Source organism: Callorhinus ursinus, unplaced genomic scaffold, assembly GCF_003265705.2.
Source record: "Callorhinus ursinus isolate GAN/ISIS: 27379988/994484 unplaced genomic scaffold, GSC_fseal_2.0 scaffold31, whole genome shotgun sequence".
NCBI lineage: Eukaryota > Metazoa > Chordata > Mammalia > Carnivora > Otariidae > Callorhinus > Callorhinus ursinus.
This window is the reverse complement of record NW_027397093.1, coordinates 17611849-17631883: the sequence shown is the minus strand read 5'-3', so window position 1 is coordinate 17631883 and position 20035 is coordinate 17611849. Positions and strand designations below refer to the sequence as shown.

General features: G+C 32.5%; 2 protein-coding genes across 4 annotated transcripts in view; one reads left to right on the top strand and one right to left on the bottom strand.

The window, feature by feature from the left end:
* Window positions 1–5040, top strand: part of LRRTM3 (leucine rich repeat transmembrane neuronal 3) — a 160493-nt gene extending 155453 nt beyond the window's left edge. Inside the window, exon 3 of the mRNA XM_025850257.2 lies at window positions 1571–5040. Coding sequence (XP_025706042.1) covers window positions 1571–1780 — 210 coding nt within the window. The 3' untranslated portion in view covers window positions 1781–5040. The remainder of the gene's footprint in view (window positions 1–1570) is intronic.
* Window positions 1–20035, bottom strand: part of CTNNA3 (catenin alpha 3) — a 2007818-nt gene that overhangs the window by 1273004 nt on the left and 714779 nt on the right. The gene's annotated exons all lie outside the window — the stretch shown is intronic.

Here is a 20035-nt window from a genome sequence, read left to right as displayed (position 1 = left end):
TCTTTAAAATCTTTCAATCATCTTGACCATTTTTTAAAGTGTAAGATGTCTTTTATTGATACATCAAGCAACTGCATGCTTCAATTTTTTTTAAGTTCAATAGGAGGAGTTGTTGAGGAATTTAATTTGATGAATTGGATTATATATCTGTCTCCAAGGACTAAATGCTACACATTTGATACATTGAAAGGTTCATATTAAAAACAAACAAGAATCTCAAAAGAAGGGAATTCTTTTGTTTAAGAGAAAACAACAAAATATCTGCTCAACTGATTTTTACTGGAGAAAATATAAATATGGATAGAAGGGTAGGGATGGAACGAGAACTGGCCAAGAGGGTTCTTATGCATGAAGGAAAGGGTAAAGAAGGAGTTAACAAAAGAACAAAACCTAGACTTTTTTTTTTTCTTAGCTTTAGGCTCTAATCTTAGCTGAGATCAGAAAGGAATTTAGTCTGATATGCTCAAACAGAAATATATTTTATCCATTCACCAAACAAGAATGGCAGAAGTTTTTATCCAAGGCAATTGAACAACATGAATTAGTAATTAGGATATTAAACAGAGATCGTGGCTGGTTTCCTCAAGTCTGTCTACTTTTTAGAACAAGTTTTTATTTCACTGAAAAAAATGGTAATAATCTCTAGATTTTGACATCTAATTACATTTCAGACTACCCTTTGTCTGCAACATATATGTTTCCCTTCTGCTCACAGTGGTCACTCTTGGTTTTATCCTCAGATCTTTCCAACTTGCTTTCTTTCATTAAGCTGCAATTTGCAAGAGAGTCCCTTCCTCATTTTTTCACTGGTTCCTTCAAACTAGCACCATCCTTCGTTGTTTTTTAGACCCTCATAGGAGCCTTAGATTCTTCCTAGGAGTTCCCTAAGACTAAATTTTAGATATATGGACTAAACTACAGACATTAATGTTTCAAAAAAAATTTCATAGTGATATAGATACCAAGAAACTATTGAGTAAGAAGAGCCAGAATGACTTGCCTGGACGATTCTTTCTGCAATGGTTCTCAAAATGTGGTGTGTAGATTAACAGCACGGGCATCATGTGGGAACTTGTAAGAAATGCAAATTGCAGGCCCTAGTCTGGACCTACTGAATCAGAAACTCAGGGGAGTGGGGGATTGGAGGTAAAGAAGGAGGGAAGTGATTTTTACACATGATAAAGTTTGAGAACCACTGTTCTATGGTATTCCAATACCAGACATAACCAAATAATACTTTTCTTTGTTCTAAAACCACAATTTTACCCTAGTGAGGAAAATCATTTTCTGACTTTTTCAATAAAGCTTGTAGCATTTTCAGAACCACTGAGGCTACTACTATCTGATAATTTTAGTTAAGAATTGAGCAGCTCCATCCTAGGCTTTAAAACTGTGGCATTGTACTTACTAGTTGAAAATAAGGGACATTAGTAGGATAGCATGGGGACACTTGAGTCACAGATATAACCGCAGAGGTTAATCAGGTCAGAACTTCACAGTTGCCAAATCTTGCCCCCAAACTGGTTTGTCATTTTATAACTGATTTTTCTCATGTCATTTTTTTCCCCAGATACCTTTATCAATGAATGTGTCAACCTTTCTGGCATACGACCAGCCCACAATAAGTTACTGTGGGGTGCATCATGAACTTCTCTCTCATAAGTCCTTTGAAACGAATGCACAGGAAGATACGATGGAAACACACCTAGAGACTGAGCTGGACCTGAGCACAATCACAACTGCTGGCCAAATCAGTGACCACAAAGAGCAGCTGACTTAACTGAGCTAATCAGTAGCCAAGGGATGCTGCCAAACTTTGTAACCTCAAGGACAAAATGAGGAGGATTTGTTCATTGTGGACTCTAAAAGCAAAACACAACAAAAATCCCCTGTTAAACAAAAATCCAAGATTTATTCATGAAATAAAGAAGACATGAATTGTTTCAAGTCTACACTTTGTAATTAGCTAAGTTGTGCAGTATTTTTTTGACTTAAACAGAGTATGACCCTGAAAAAAAGAAAAAGAATCTTTTTTTTTCAAAACTCATCCTACCTACCTGTAAAAACTGTACAGAGCTAATGTATTTTTCATATTGTAAAGTTTCAATTATAGAAACAACTGGTATGTACAGTACCATAATTTAATTACATTTTACTTTACAAACTTTACACATTTCAGTTTCTAAAATTTTAAATTAACAAAAAAAAATTTCTTGTGTTATTCAGAGTTACTCAGTTTTGTAGGGACTGTTTTGTTACTGCTTTTGTGCCCAGAAACCTTGACTCTAAAATTCTGTGCTGTGCGAAACATGCACGATTTTTATCATGCTTACTGCGTAGAATTTTATCTACTTGTTCCAGAAATAATACATTAACCAAAAAGGATTTAATTGTTGAGACTTGTAAGAAGTTCTTCAATTACATAGGCAGGTTTTTCTTATAAATGAAAAAAAAAAAATCAAAGATTTTTTTTTAACACTTCTTCTCAGACTTAACTGTTGCCTTGAATTACAGCCTAGTTTCTAAGCAGTGAAATGTAATGATAAAGAGGGATATTTTAACAACGTATTTCTGAATGAATTGACTCATTATTTCATTCTTTTGAGTAACGCATTGTTAAGGGTAGGGGGAAGCATGGACAAAATATCACTGGAAACAAAGGCCGTAACCACAGCAACAGACTTTGATACACTTAAAAGGTGCAGCTGCCAGTGACAAAGAAAAACTTGTTACATCTCATTATTTTCAGGCCAAGGTGGGAAGGATAGAGCATAATAATTGTACAGTAGCAGATTTTCTCCTAATTAACCTAAAGTGGTTTGCCTAAAAATAACCATCAGTCAAGTATAAAATGTGCCTGGTTTTTAAGACTTTTCATTTAGAATTGCGAGGCTATATTTTGGGGAACATCTCAAAGGAATTACATGAAATTTTTCACTTTGTGTGCTACATCAATTCTCTCCTGGGGAAGAAGTCTAAATAAACATTGATAGCTCATTCAATATAGATATCAGCCATAGTGGAGAACTTTATAACTCAAGTAAACTGTAAACATCCTTAATATGTTCTAAATTGTTTATATTGCCATCCATAATGAGATTCACCTCTAAATTATCTGGAAAATAACCCAGAGTAATGTGAAGCCACCCCAGATCATATATTGATTATGTAATTGTATTATAAAGTAAATTTAAATGAAATTATGAAAACCTAACTTTTCAGAGGCTAAATAATCAACTTGTTTCTGCTGTTTGCTTGACACAGGTTATTGTTTGAAATTGCTGTTATTTTATCTCTGGTATTCACACATTCTTTTGTGTGTTTTTTAATATAAAACTACGAGTTTTGATTGCTGTTGCACTAAGAGAAACGCTTTTTTTTATGTTGTCATTTTGTATTCATAACATCAAAAATAGGTTGAGCAAATGTCAATCCAACAAGGGTCAAACACAATCAAAAACAATGAAGAAAAGAATTTGTCAAAAACAACATCAAACTTTTAATTTATTTCTTCCAAAGAAATTACATCTACAAAAGTCTAGTCTTATGCCGATTTATCATGGCAAACTGAAGAGCAGCTTAAAGAAGAATGAACTTAGAAAATGTACAGCAAATTTTTGTTAAAAAGATACACTCAGAAAAATAAACGAAAATATTGGAAGAAGCAAACTCTCTTACTAATTTAAATGAAACTAAATGTCTCTATATGAACTATTTCACAAACCAGATTTTGTAACATATTTTGCATAAATTATTTGCTATTCAAAATTTTTTGTCATGTTACATCTAATCTTAATCTTTATTTTTTCCGATTTCTAATTTCTTTGCAATATATTATTGTTAGTTCTCTTAATCCTCTACATTGCGGTTTTGTTCTGCACAGTTAGCAAATTTATAGAGGATTAATTATAAACCTATTATTGTGGGTCTGAAATTGGATGCAAAATTTTATTTATTATGTAAACCAAAATGTCATTTGCAATTTTCTTCTTCTTAGAAGTTGTCCTTGCAAATATTCAAACATCTTTTAATTCACATAAATAAGCATTTTATATCTATTTCCAGACATTTTAAAATTGATAAATAATTTTTAGAAATATAAGGTTCCAGGGAGCCCCACAAACGTGTGCTCTTCTCATCCTGCAGCAAACTTTCTTTCTTAAACATTTTAAATTCATCTAAAGTAAACAACTATAAGTAGAAGCAATCACCTTAGAACCACTGCTCTGTGCATTAGAAGACTTAATACAGTAAGAGCCAAATAAACTAAGAATTTTGAATTTCTCATATTTGAAATTCAACCCAAAGGATCTTTTACAAGAAAAAACAAAAGAAGATGCAGGGTTATTTGTTTGCATAACTTTTATTCTGCCATGTTCAGGGCCATAGGGGTGGGTGGAAAAGGGAGTGAAAACCTATTAGAGGAAACTGTGTCTGGAATCTTTATCATACATTTGCAATTTATATATTTGTGTCTAAAATCCTTAATTATAACCTATCATTTTCAGCATTCATTAATCTCCTATTTCCTTTCGAACCACCCTGCCCCCAGGTCTCCCTCCCTGTCTATGGCTCTCATTTAAATAACAGGAATGTTGAATGTGTTTGGAATTGAAAAGTGCAGTTTGACCCAGCATGGTTACAGTAAAGCAGTAGCTGCAGCAAAGGATACATTTATGCAGTGTTTTGAGGTTTACAAACCACATTTTACATAAATTATTTTATTTTGTCTTCATAACCACCTTATGAAGACACATTAATCTCAAAGAAGTCAAGACTTACCCAAGAACACAAGGCTAATAATTGGTGAAATTAAACCATTCTCAAAGTTCAGAGCGTGTTAGTCTTTACACTATACTAAAAGCCTTCTCTCTGACCAGAGCCAGAGAATTTCCAGAGATAGTGAACAGAATGAAAAGAAAAAAAAAATGTTTGTTATGTTGTTTAATCCGTAATTTAACTCAGTTCTTCTATCTGTATAATATACGAGCTAAATGAACTCTTTCTATGTGCTACTCTGGGCTCTCACATTAAAATTCTTTGTTCAAAAAGCACAGGAAGTCATAGATTTCTTAACATATTATATCATTTGTAAATGTGAAGATGAGTTGCTTCCAAGAAGTGGATATATGTAGACCCAAGGTAAGAACATAAAATCAAGAAACACAAGGAAAGAAATCAAAGACCATCTAAATTGAGATTGTGTGGGTTATAAAACAGATCCACAGTGCGAGGTTCAACACATGTTCAACACATGTTCAACTGAACACGTGCTCAATTCAGAGGTAATTGGGAAGACCTTTATAATTTTTTTCTTTTTTTCCTTTATTTTGTCTCAGCAAGATTACTTCTTAAATTGCGAATTCTTTTTTTCAATTCTGAATTCTTATATCTTTCCTAATAGAAAATAATTTTCTCTATTTTCCTCCTACTAAAAATGAAATGTAATTTATCCAAACTGACCTATAGATGCCAAAACATATGCTAACAGGCAAACAAAATTTTATTGATCTGCTCATTTTTAATCAAGTCTCTATCCCTAATCCCTCCTGAATATTCCAGAAAACCATAAAACGATACAGATTTTCATATAAATTACATTTTGCAAAGGAAAGAAAACTTGTCTACATTCAACGTTCAAGACAAATTTCATAATCCTATTTGAAATCATACCAGGCTCCACAAACTCCTTGGAAATAGCAATATCTCTTTGCAAAAATATTTTCTAAAATAAAACCACTGTATATGGGAGTAAAGATGTATATTTCCTTTTGTCTGCTCCTGACTAGAAGACAGATACCATTTCGCAAACTAAACATTCAAAATAAGTAAAGAAACTGAAAGCATGATGATGCAAGCTATTAGTATGCTAAAAGAAAGAAAATCAGACATGTGGGATAGCTGGCAGCACACAAAGGAAAAGGTAGTGGAACTGGCAGATATTTGGCCTCAGGAAAAAGGGTAAGAAATCTCTAACGCAAATACAGTAACATCTTACACTGACATAACTCTTAATGGCTTAATACCTCAAACTCCTAACACGTAAAAACGTCCCAAGGTCTAGATGGCTTGGTTATGCAGTAAGAATACAGATGCACTGGTCTTTCAGTAAGAGCTTCTAACTACTGCTATGACCTTCTCAATGCACCACAGCTGTCCCTAACTAGAGAGGTACCAAGGGCAGGGGATCCAGGATCTGTGCTTTCAAAACTCTGACATACCCACAAGGGTAGAGTAGACTGATAATCAGCAATTGCGCTTCATTTCACTATCAACTATAATGGGGAAGAAACATTTAAGAATACACCAGAGTAGTGATGGGTTATTTTTAAAAATCTCTCATGGCTTGCATTATGATTTTATTGTGACATAGGAAGCTACTTATATTCAACATTTTTTAATTTAGGGTAAAATTCATGTTTTTAAAAGTCTACAGCTGATTATTTACCTTTGTTTTAAGAACAGTGACCTTAAAGCACAGAATGCCTCAGCCATCTAGGATTTATAAAACTCTTGAGTTTCTTCCTCCTCTTTCCCAAACATTTATAGATTTTGTTCTATATGTGTATCTTACTGAAAAGCTAAGTGAAAATTGGTTTTGTATAAATGAAATAATATTTCAAATGCATCAAGGGACCTTGTGCTAAAGGATCCTTGAAGTAAATCCTGTTTTTGTTTTGTAATCTGAAACACTGCCCACGAATTTATCTTTTGTAAGATGACTGCAGTATATCTTGTGTTATGTAACGCAGCATGCTTGAACTGCCCGGCCTTGAAGGTTCTGTGATGTAGTCTTTGCCTCAGGCTGTATAAAATGAACGACTGACCCTAGGTTTTGAGCAAATCTATAGACACTGTAGTGTGATCATTTTCGATCATTTTCATTTATTGAGCTTACCTGGATTCATGTGAAATATAGTATTAAGATAACATGATGGATAAAGTTGACAGTTAATTTTTTTTTCTATTTATTGATTTAAACTTTTGCTACCTATCATATCTTCAGTTACTATTAGGAGCAAATCCCTGGGTACCTGGCTGTGGCTTAGTCAGTAGAGCATGCCACTCTTGATCTCGGGGTTGTGAGTTTAAGCCCCACATTGGACGTAGAGCCTACTTAAAAAAAAAAAAAAAAAAATCAAAGCCTTTGGGTCCGTACTAAATTTACTGAATCAGAATCTCTGGAGCTAATCTCTGATGCATACTAAGTTTTGCAAAATACTGTTCAAATGAATTTACTTTCACTAAGTCATTCAATTGCTTTTTATTGTAGTCTAAAATTATTAATTCTTGTGCTTTCTTGTGCCAATGTGATCCTAGTTTGCTAAGCCTGGTTGAACATTTTCCCTGACTGGAGGAATGCAAAACAAAAAACACCTATACATAAAATGGTCAGGTTGTTTCTTGACAGATTGTGTTGTTTATAAATTTTGTCCCCATTAGTTCTTTCAACATGAATATCTGAAAACAGTCTTAAATCAGTTCACTTAACTAAAACTTATTATTTGCTCTCACGGATAATAATATAAAAGCTGAAACCTAGAAGCAGGGAAAGAGAAAAGAATTGATTTATAATGTACCAGCACTGTGCTGTCCTCATGTCATTCTCAACCCACCTTAGGAAAGAGGTAAAACCATCATTTTAAAGAAGAGGAAAATAAGGATCATGGAAGTTTAATAATTTGCCAAAGCTCATACAAGAGAGTCAGATATTCAAATCCAGTTCATCAGTTCATCAGACTCTAGGGATGTGCTCCTATCACCCCATAAGCACTGTTTTCAGAAGTGAGAGAAGACCATAATCAAAATAATTAGGCATATATGATAGTGGATGTGAAGACAGCAGAGAAAGAATATACCTTCCTATTCTTAAACAGAAAAAATTGCTTAAACTATTTCAGACTGTGTAGAGATTTCCTTCAATATCCTAAGTCAACAACTTAATGGAAAGAAACGTCCATTACTTTCTTGAAGTTTTATACATTGTTTCCTAAAAGGAGTGGACATTTAAAAGAAAAATCCTTCAAAAGATACTCCCAAATATTCATGTTGTATTTTCATTTCCAATTTTCCTAGCTATATTATAAAACTATAACAAAATATAAGTGCGTATCCACAATATAATCTCCAACTGGCAAAAAATGGAAGGAAGGTGGTCCACTGAAGCAAAACCTCTGTGGTCAAGAAAGTAATCACATGCAAATGACAACACGAAGAAAAATACCAATAATCTAGTCATAAAATGTTAACTGGCAATGACATGGCTTGGGTTGCAGGATACTTTCTATGAATGATTTTATGTGGGAATATTTTTAAAGAGAATTTTTACTTACATAAATGAGATGTGTAATGGGAGTACACCACATAAAGGAGGCAAGAAGAACCTTTATAATAACATAGACCCTGCTTGTTCTATTACTCAGAATACAGTATACAGTTTAAATAAAAAATAATTTTCTTTGTTAAGGTGATGCAAATATTTTCATCATTGTGTGCAGGTAACCAAATAAATTTTTTATGTTTACTTTTGAATTCAATCTTCGGGCAAATCTGCCTCGGTCTCAGCTATTAAATGATTTTTTAAATAGTCTCTTGATTCTATTAGTATCTCTAGGAGCTTTTTATTAAACTGTTGGACTAATAGCCTCTTCTATTTCTCCCTGAATTTGCACAAGACCAAGGTAATATAATTCAGAAACCATGTTAGCATTTTACTCTATCACACTACCTGAACATGTGGCATTCATGTAAAATACACTTGCCTTTTATAATCCATGTGGGATTCAAGAGCCAATGAAATACTCCATAAGCCACATTTCTACTAAAAATCACCACTACTAAAACTGTGATAAAAGTATGCTATACAATTAAAATAATAAATCCAGAGAGAAAGAAGCTCTCACATCCTGAATCTAATATCATGATACATGTTCATTCTGGAACCACCACCACCACCATACAAAAATTTTACCTGAAAATCTAGAGTAATTCTGATTTTGGAAAACAAAGATGACCCTGCTATCTGGGTTGAAGACTTGGGGAAAGATAATGAAGAGGACAAAAAATTACATATGCCAAGAGGTAAGTGAAGGAAATGTGATTTATTGTCATTAATCTGCAAGTAATTTTTAAAACTAAGAATTAAAATTTACAGTAACATTTATGCTATCAAATGTCATCAGTAAAGGCCAATAAGGACACTGGGGACATAAAAGCAAAGAGATATTTGTGATGGTGATACATATCAAATGATAGACAGATGGATAGAATTAATTCAACCTAAAGAGAGAATATTAAGAATAAAATTAGTTTAAGAATTATCGCTATTATTTCTCCAGAGAGAAACTGAAAAGTCAGAATAAAAGATTCAAACAAAATACCAAATGCTTTTTCAAGATCAATTTTGAAATAGCCTAAAACTATAAACCCTAAATTGCTGTGTCAACCATATGAGTAATTACATTAATTCACATATACCTAGTTAAATTCTGTTACTGAGAAATAAATTGTATTTAAAATATACTCCATCTGTTCTTACTATTTTACATCAATGATATATTTGCTTTCAATTACAGATCCATAAATATAATACCCTAAACAATCTAATGAAAATGTGGTGAAAGATTGGATCAGACCTGTCATTCCGCTCTGCTATAAGGCAATATTAGAGGAGCATACCCACCACAATGGAGAGCTGGAAATACAGTTTCTAAAGTCCTTTCTAGCAGTTCTTGACCTAGACACTTGTAACATTCATTATCTGTGGGTCTTATTTCATATTCATTTATAAAGTAAGGAAATTACTGCCTTGAGAGAAGAGCCTACAGGGCCCACCCTAGCTCTAGTCTCACATGTACAATAGATCTAGGTAAAGACACTCTGAACTCTGCTATATGGAGAAAAACTTGAGATCTTTGTGATGTCAACATTTTTTTACCTTTGGATTTCATGGAACCTTAAGGTCAGTGTATTGGACTTCCTTCAACATTCCTTGCCAGTTTTCTATTTAAGAAACTTCAAAGCTGAGTTCCTTAAACCAACATTATATTTTAGACATGGCTATTTCACAGTGAATCCTTGTCATACTTCTTCATTTTGTGGAAGAATAACATAAGGCTGGGGTAGTGGCCTTTATGACTTTTTCTTTGCCTCTGATTCCAGTTTTGGAAAAAAAATGTGAGAACTCAGTATGACACCTTGGTACCACCATAATGGGATTGGAAGAAGAGTCTTCTAATGGATAAACACTTTATATAATATAAAACAGAAATGTAGTTTGGGGTCACATCTTTTTACCTTAATGATCTGATATAGTTTTCAGATAATGCATGCCTTCTTGCTACTGAGAATGTAAATATTATTGTCTATAATGATGATTTTTTTTTTTTGTCATACACTTTTGCTTTCTGAGGACAGACCTCAGATAATTGATCGGGCTCCATAACTGTCACCAGAGAAATTTCTATTTAATTATTTCCAGAAGTAATGACTTAATACCGAGCACTTTAAGATAAAATAATAATAACTAACACTTAATGTTTACTTTTCTGAACATTTTACATTTATTTATTTAATCCTCCTTAATATGGTTAATAGGATTAACAATAACCTTATGAAGTAAGTACTGTTGTTATCTCCTTAAGGAGATAGGGAAAATGATGCTAAGTGATTATATAACATGTACCTAGTAAATCATGGAGCAAGAATTCAAATCCAGGTGATAGATATACCAACAAAGTGACCGCTACCATCAGCTCATTTAAAGTCCACTCCCTAAATCCAGCTCTTAAATTTAAAAGTCTTTTCACTTAAAGCTGTAACTGAAGACTTTTTTTTTTAACTGAAGACATTTTAACAATGTAATGGATTTTATTACATACCTAATCTATGTCTAGTGGAAAGTAAAAATCTTTGAGAGATATAAAAGAGTATATTACATATTTCCTGTTCGCAAGAGACTTACAGTCTTAGCAAAGAGAAAAGACATCCATATTAAGCAAAAAAAAAAAAAAAAAAAAAAAAAATCCAAGCTAAATTGAATACCTGCAAGAGTACATGGCAATCAAAGGACGAAATCAAAGTTAGCCGAATTGTTGGGGATAACTCTGGGCAAAAGTGAAAACTGAGACAGAACTTAAGACTGGCAGTATTCAGATGGGCAAAATGAAGAGAGAAGGAAATGAAGAAAGAGTACTATATTTTTACATATGGACAACTATTATTTGAATAATATCTGTTAGACTCATGCTTGTCTGGCAGAGAAATAGCAAGCTCAGAGCCAAATTTTACTCTGGCCAGAGCAAATGTTTTGGCCTTTATATTTGGGCATAAATATTTCCCATCTTTTTTTCAACTTTATTACTTTTTATATTCCTATATATTCATTGTATTTTACCTTTCTTTTGGGGGGAGGCTTAAATCATATTAATCTTTTGTCTTATGTCAGTTTCAGTAAAGTGACATTCTGTAAAACGTCTTGTCAGTTTCAGTAAAAAGACTGATTCAGGCAACTCTATTAACTTAAAATAATTATATGAATTAAATAATTTCTTAGAAGTTAATAACAACATCCTCAGTCGAATTACTGTTTGGTATCAGGTCAGAAAATGGCCTATAGATTTACTGAGTTTTTCTTTTTTCAACCTTTCAGTCTTTATATTAATATTGGTGAATACTAACCAGAATTTTTATCCCAAAGAGTAAAAACAAAAATGCTTTTTGATTGCTACATTTTACAAATAAAGACACTGAAGTAGAGTATGATTAAACACCATGATCAAAATCATTTTGATAACAGAATATAGACTCACCACTGGAACTCACATTTACTCAATATTATTTTTTGCTACAAAATATTTCATGAACATATCAAAATTTAACAAAATATACAGAATGATTTCTGCCTTAAAAGTACAGACAATTGTCAATAAAACTGTTATCTTTTTAAGGTACAGTTAAGTAAGGTGGAGAAATGCTCTCTTTCCATCAAAGTTTGCTTGTCATTTGGACTATTCACTTGCAGCTAGCTGTGTGTGCACTTGAGAGTTACAAATTTTCATTCACATGTATTTATTTAATGTGCCTTTCTTTTGTATAATGATTGTCTTTTATATTACATCCACAATACTTTGGTGTTTTTAATTCAATCAAATAAGTATTTATTTATTTACTTAGCTTTTACTAATAATATGCCAAGGACTGAGATAGGCAATAAAGTGATCAAATGCTTAAAAGTGAATAAATGATTGTAATTCAATGTGATATTTCTGAAAAATGAAGTCTGAGCACGATGCTATAGGATGGAAGGGGAGAGAAGGACTAATTTTGCTGGGAGAAAATCAGAGAAGTCCCCAAAATAAGTGAAATTTGAGACCCTGGATTCTAAAGATTGCCAATCACATGCCACACCCCACACCTGTGCTGCAAGTTCCACTTACCACTCCTAATGAGTTTGGTATTTTAGATGTCTGTGGGTATTAGTTTCTGGAAATCTAGGACTCCAGTAGTTTCTGAGTCTGGTATTTTCCTCAGATAGCTAGGCAACTTGAATTTGTTCTGTATATAAATGTTAAAGAAGATCTTTTAATTTGCCCGTCCTATAATCTTCTAAATTTAATCCTCAAATCAAGAGCATTCAATTGAGCCATTCCCTGATAAATGCAGGACATATGCAATTTTACTAAATAAACAAAATAACAAGTAACAGATAAAGGTCATGAATTGTCAGAAGTTTTTCATTTTCTTTGTTTTTAACATGTATCATGCAAATCTAATTTGTGTGTGTCAGAAAACCTATATTGCAGTTCTGACCTCAGGAATATGTGAAAAAAATGTAGAAGAGGTGTATTTGCCTGTACAATTTAAGTTTTCACCAATTACTGGTTATGACATGACTGCTATTAAAGTGACTAAGAACTAGGTTATGCATAGTCTTTTGTATTTTATTCTTTAAGAAAGTGAAAAAATACTAGTAAGATGGTCAGATCATCTGATATGGTAATAAGCCTAGTTGCTTTGGTAGGTGTTCAGTATCATTAACTCTTAACTTCCTTAAATATGTTTTATTTTCTTTAACAAACACATCTCTTTATAAGAATACCATTATTTCCAAAGGATTCCATTGTTTGTTTGGTGCCTAGGGCAATTTCTTATTAAATCCTCAAGAATGCACCTTGCGTTAAGCTGAGCGGAAATAGTAAAAGTGAATTCAGTAACTAGTTCAAGGCATAGTTTTCTGATCTTCCCACTTAGGAAAATAAATATTTTTTAATTTTAGAATTTGGGAATATATCGACATTAATATGAAGAGAGTTCATCATGAATAATGCTATTTTAACAAATGCCAAGGGAATTGTGTCCTAATGCTCTTCTCCTAAAATATTCTTGTGGATTATGAAGAATGTGCAGTAGGGCAAAAGTGGCCATAAGTATCTCTGATATATGGAATGTATATCATATACAAACAATTATTTTTCAAAAATAAATTACATATTTCCCCCAGAGGTGGAGAGGAACCATGAAAGACTATGGACTCTGAGAAACAAACTGAGGGTTCTAGAGGGGAGGGGGGTGGGGGGATGGGTTAGCCTGATGGTGGGTATTAAAGAGGGCACGTTCTGCATGAAGCACTGGGTGTTATATGTAAACAATGAATCATGGAACACTACATCAAAAACTGATGACGTAATGCATGGTGATTAACTTAACATAATAAAATTTAAAATAAAATAAATTACATATAAGTTTTCACTCTAGATAGTTCTCAACAGTGTGGCCCGTGCTATATTGTAATAAATAAGCCTATGAAACTGAATTCATTAGACTACAACAATTTGTATTACATTACATACCTAAAATATCGTTAATGTGAGTGCTTTAAATGTTATCTTTAAGATGGTACCTATGTAGAGACTATAATTTGTTAGTGACTATAAAATTACAAAAACCCTTAGGTTTCTGAAGTTCCATGACTATCCTTAATTCTTATTAAGAGGCAGCAAAATCTAGTCTGGGAAACTCCAGTTGATTTACAAAGAAAATTAATGTGTTTTTCAATTCATGTGGCCCTGTAATTGTTAGGACGAGTGTGAAATACTGATATTTACATTCCTGAGTGCAATAGGAACAGGATGGAATGGCAAATAATTGGACACTCTTCTGAAAGGCTTTGAGAAATACTATTAGATCTCCACCTGCTGGTTAGAAATTCCAGGCTCATAGGGTATAATGCTAGCTAAAATACAAGGCTTTGATGATCACCAATCCTTTTAAGATTTGTAACCCAACTACTTTCAAAAGGTGACAATTTATAGATTAAAACATCTGCATAATTAAACACTTTGAACTAGTGATCATTAGGAGACAGGCTATATTTTATACTCGCTACAGCATCTCTCATAGCGTATTAAATTTGCTATAAGTTCATTCCTCCATAAAATCCTGCTTTGAAAACATTTACTAAAATAGAAGGAATAAGAAAATGAGAAAAAGGGAAAAATTAAGCTAAAAATTAAATAAGGGTTAATAGTAAACTTATAATGACATAATTCTAAATAAAACTTGGCATAATTTATCAGGCTTTGAATTATTTAAAATAAAAGTATATTCAATTTCTCTATCCATCAAAACATATCATAGTTGACTTTGATAGAAAAGTTTAAGCAGGCAACAGTTAGTTTCAGGGTCCTAAGTAAACCACAGGGAGATTAATACATTATTCTGATTATTTTACTCTTCTTCATGTCTGTGTCTTTTTTTTTTTTTCCTTTTCTCCACCTCTCAGTTGAGTGATATATGATAATACATATGTACTTGATATAATGATGAAGGGTGACAAGACTTGGAGAGTAAAAGCTTATATTAATTTATCTTACAATATGAATTGTCCAATTACAGCATATTATATAGCTCTATTAGCTACCAGAAAGTATAAATAAGGTCATATTTAACTCAGTACCAGATCTGACAACCAAATCTATGTTCCAACATCTTTTTTTCAATAAACTGAATATCCCAGAGCTTAAGAAAATTCATATAAGGCTCAAAGCTTCCCTTTAAAAAAGATCCTTTGACATTTTCATAAAAGCAGCTATTTGCTTATGTTTGGTTAGTAGAACTTCTACGAATCCCTTGAATAATCAAAGACTTGGCTTTATATGACTGTACGTGTGTTATTCTATGAAAGTTCCAGAAACTTGTTAATGAGAATCACTAAAAAAAAAAAAATACTAAAGTATCTCTTAAAATTATTTTGTCAGTTATTAAGTGGTAGAAAGTTGTCCATTGGAGTGCATTTACACGTGGTTAATGTAATGGATAGCAGGATAAAAAGAAATCCACCAGAGGACATTTCCATCTCTCCCCAGAGTCATGGTATCCCAGACAACACACCAATCTCAGGAATAACAATATAATTTAATATATGGAAAGCGTCAACATTATTCAGCTGTTACTGATTATGAAATTCCCAAATGGTAAGATTCTTATCAAAGCAAACCCTGCAGTACCTAGCATTTAAGTTTTTCATTCCGGGGGGAAAAAATGGCATTTAAAAATAAAAATAGCAGTTAGTAATGGATTATATGCAAGTCACTCGAGCATAGTATTTCAATCACTTTAGTATTTTTATCTCCCCCCCAAAAAAGTGTCAGAAATGAGGCATGAAAATCTATTAACTGAATCATTCATACATTGAATGGATGTTGTTGTCAGCTTGTTCTTTCAGTGGAAATAATGAACAACTGATTTATTTATAACTTCTAATTATGACAATATACCTTCATTTTCCACTCTTTCCAGTATATTATAGAAATTTTACAATTGTCTTATTTCATACCCGATTTGAAATCATATGCTTCCATAAAAATTTCTTCTTTCCCAGGCTTTTCTTTAACTTCTTTTGGCTGGGGTGTAATTAAAATGCTTTAACTGACTTTAGTTCCCTTGTCTTGTTTTCTCTTTCAATTTTCAGGCTTTTCTGCTAATAGAATTGATCCACACCTTAAATTTATGCAACTAGAGGCTGAAATCTGAATTTTAGGTAGATGCAGAATATATTCATATAATCACTATACAGTGAATCTTGTCAGCACTTATTTGGTCAAGTTTGCATTGTTTTCTTTCTGAGATGGGGGAAACAGCAGGAAAAGGTGATAGAGCCTGGTTTGTACTTCAAAGAGAAAGAATTCCTGGTTTTAAGAATTAAGGCAGGAAGACAACTTTATCCTATTTTCCAATATATTTTAGAGCAGAGAGGAACACCTCCCTTGATCTTTTCATCTCTAACCCTGAAATCAATTTTATCTTTTCTAGACATTCAGGTTTTTTTTATTTTGCTGCATAACATACTATATATACATTGGACTCTACCCTCCACATGTAATACAGGTCCATATAAGAAAAAGCCTTTGGGGATATGCTTCTACATTTACCTGAACTATTGTTGAGGAAAATACCCATCACATTATGGAACACAATTTTTTAAAGAATATGTGAGAATTGTATTTTAGAGCTAGGTCCAGGAAAAATTACCCCTGAAAAATGGTTGTCCCTTATCCCCAGTGAATGCCAGAGCCCTGTAACACATCCTTTCTCCTTTACATCTCAGCCCAGGAACTCTGAACTGGGTTACACGTGATAACATGGTAACCAGGTAAGCCTTCCTGTTGAGTGTCCTGGCTTTCTCTTATTTTATGTTGTTTATTTCTTCTTTGTAATCCTATATTTTTTTTCATTTTATTTCATATGTCTTTTGTTATAAGAAGTTTCAAATTATTTGGGGGGAAGCAAAAAGTATAAATAAGAAAGTAAACTAGAGTTGCTATTCTGAAAGCATTTTAGATTCTTATTGCAATGGTGGTATAATCTGAACTTTGGAATGTTTTTTTTTTTTTTCTTTCTAGCCTCATGCCCACTTTCCACTATCTCATCATTGAGTCATCTTTAGATTTTCAGTTCCTTAATTTGCATCGCACCTATGAACTGTTAAAAAAAACTTGTGGATACACACACAAACACAGCACACTTCTTCTTTCATATACTGTTCTTCAGATATAAAGATGCAAAGCAGGACATATATTTAAAGATATTTTCCACTAGTAGGAACATTCTCAGGCACAGTTTAAAGAGACCATTAAAGTGTATTTTCAAAAGAGCTAACTAGGGTTAAAAATGAAGCTCTCAACCATCTTTTGTTCTAAAGTATTTTCTTGGTGTCAGCCAAAAGTCTATATAGGTTGTCATTAAGTGGCTTTTAACATTTTCTAATATCAAATTTTTCCTTGTTTTAGTAACTCTTGAGTTAACCTAACTATAGATTATAGATCATAAAGCATGATTACTATATTCCAAACATTCATTCCTCCACCTTCCTTGACAGCCTAAACCCCTCTTTCTATCCCTCTAATCCCAATCCCAATTAAAGAAGCAGTAGTTTTTCAAGTACATTCAAGTTTATCCACACAAAAATACTTCCAACATGATTTCATGATACTATTTAAAGTGTCTCCTTCCACTTAATTTCAGAGACTTGGGGTAATATGTGAATTAGATTCTAAAACTTAAAATGGTGGTTTTAGGTGCCATTTTAATAAATTATGAAATAAATATGAATAAAATCTTCAAAATTTAGATTTTAAATGAATGCATTTTTCATATTTTATCCAAAATTAAATCATGATTAACTTCAGTTATGTAATCCCTAAAAAATTCATGCAAAGAAGGGAAAATAAAAAATTTCATCCATAACAATATATAAACTCATTCACATGTAGCATTTTATGTGTATTTATGTAGTTATACTTTGGTCCAACTGCCAGATTTATAAAGCATTCAATAAAGACAAATTTAAAATATAATAATTCCCAATTGGCATGCAAATCCCCCCACTACTCCTTAAAGTCAGAGAAAAGAGATCAGCTATAAGAAAAGGAAAATCAAGAAAGTGTATATCAAAATATTGCAGTCTGTTCCCGATTACTATATAATTCATATTTCACAAATGTCTTTGAAAATTAAAAAAAGAATAAATGGGTATCTATGTACTAGCTTTATATCTATAACCAATACATTTAACAAGTTAAATTTTTGGAATATAAGACTTCTCCATTCAGTTTGGAATTACACATAGACAAGGTTCTGAATTACATTTCAATTCTGTTTAAAGAGTATAATCTTTGTAAAATTAGAGATATCTTCTTCATATAGTAAAATGAATTTATGAACCTATGCAATATAAAAATACAAATAAAATCTTAAAATGTAAGTGAATTAGTAAGACTTGTTCATACAAAATATACCTATTCTAAAGTCTCTAAAATTTACTGTATTAGAGGATCCTGTATTTGTCAGTACAGAACCCCCATATGTTTCTGACAAAAAGCCCAGGTCATATCACTGGAAGCTACTTTGGTCTATACCTACTATAGACTCCATCTTTAGTTCAATATGCGAGTAAATTCAAAAACATAGCAACACCACCTATCTATGCCTCACCCAAAGACCTCCTGGAAGCAATTAATCTGACAAGAGTACAAGTGAGACAATTATGGTCACTCAGATGATCATGAAAGTGACCATGGGGAAAATAAGGAAGAGAGAAACAGATTCACTAAGTATACTGTAAATGGCATTTTTTTCAACAACAGATTTACACTTACACTTTTAAAAGAGTGAGGGGTGGTGAGGAAGAAGCAAAAAATGTATCCTTGTATCCTAGAAGCAGAATGGGACTCTCTCATAAGACAGAGCTGCTCCTTTAGTGTTTTGTAGTAACAGTCTATGACACTTGCTAGGTCAAAATATTCAAATAAACACCTGTAGAGAACTTTTAGCAGCTTAATCCTTTCTGCTTGCTCCTTTATATTATTTTTTTAACTTACATTCCTGCTCAGTATTCATACTCATAGGTATTTGACAAAAAACTTAAAGTAGTTATGCATTTTTTTTAATTTTCTCCTACCATGTTAAAGAACAATGAACCAGATCCAACTAGATGAGTCAACTATTCCCTAGGTATAACTCTTGGAGTTGTATTACTTTCGTTTGCTGCAGTGGTATAATAATTTACTATAAAGGTCTTAAATTACAGCATCTGAATATGTGCCAGGAAATAATACTTTTCCCCAAAGCAGATGAATCATGAAACTGAAATACATAATGCACCTTGAAGGCGCTTATAATTCTTCCAAGGAGTGACTTATCCACATGAGAGAACGTTGACCATTTGATTTGAACAGTGACCTTCCAACAGTAATGAAGAGCATTTCAATATTTTGAAATGTTACTATTAAAAATAAATTTAAATAAATATTTAAAGTAGATAAACACAGAAGTTTCTCTGATAATGCCTCCTGTAGGAGGCAAGAAGCCTAGGGATCAATAGTAATAATTGTAGAAGGACTCTTCTCATATGCAGACCCTTTTCCTTACACTCTCCAAAATAGCTCAAATATCTATGAGAGAATTTGGTTGGATTTGAGAGTCTTAGAGCAGGTGATGTTAAAGTTAATATAAGATACTCAATATCATAGAAAAACTCAGTGTTACTTAAGTACAATGAGTTCAAGTAAATCTTTTTATCCAAAAGCCTAATCACTTAGAAGTCAGTGTTGGAAATCAACATATATGCTTTATGATCTTGTTTTCATGACTGATATAGATCTATGAGATAAAAAGAAAACTAAAAATCATGTAAATAACTATAATTTAATATGCATGTGTATATATATTTGTATTATCATATATATTGGTGTCTGCTAAATACATAGTGTACTTCTAGATTTATTTACCCATTCAACACATATTTATTGAAAACTTAACTATATTCAAGTCACTGTTAGAGATTAAAAGAATTAGATCAGATACAGATGGCCTAAAAGAGGCTTAAAGAAGAACTCATGTCAAAATTCAGAATAAATGAGACAGAAAATTTTAATTACCCATAATGGAAAATAATAATAATAAAAACCTAAGCCAGACTGCAGTGGAATGAATGGAGTAAAAAGCAGAACCCTGGCTCTGATCAGTGTGACCTTCA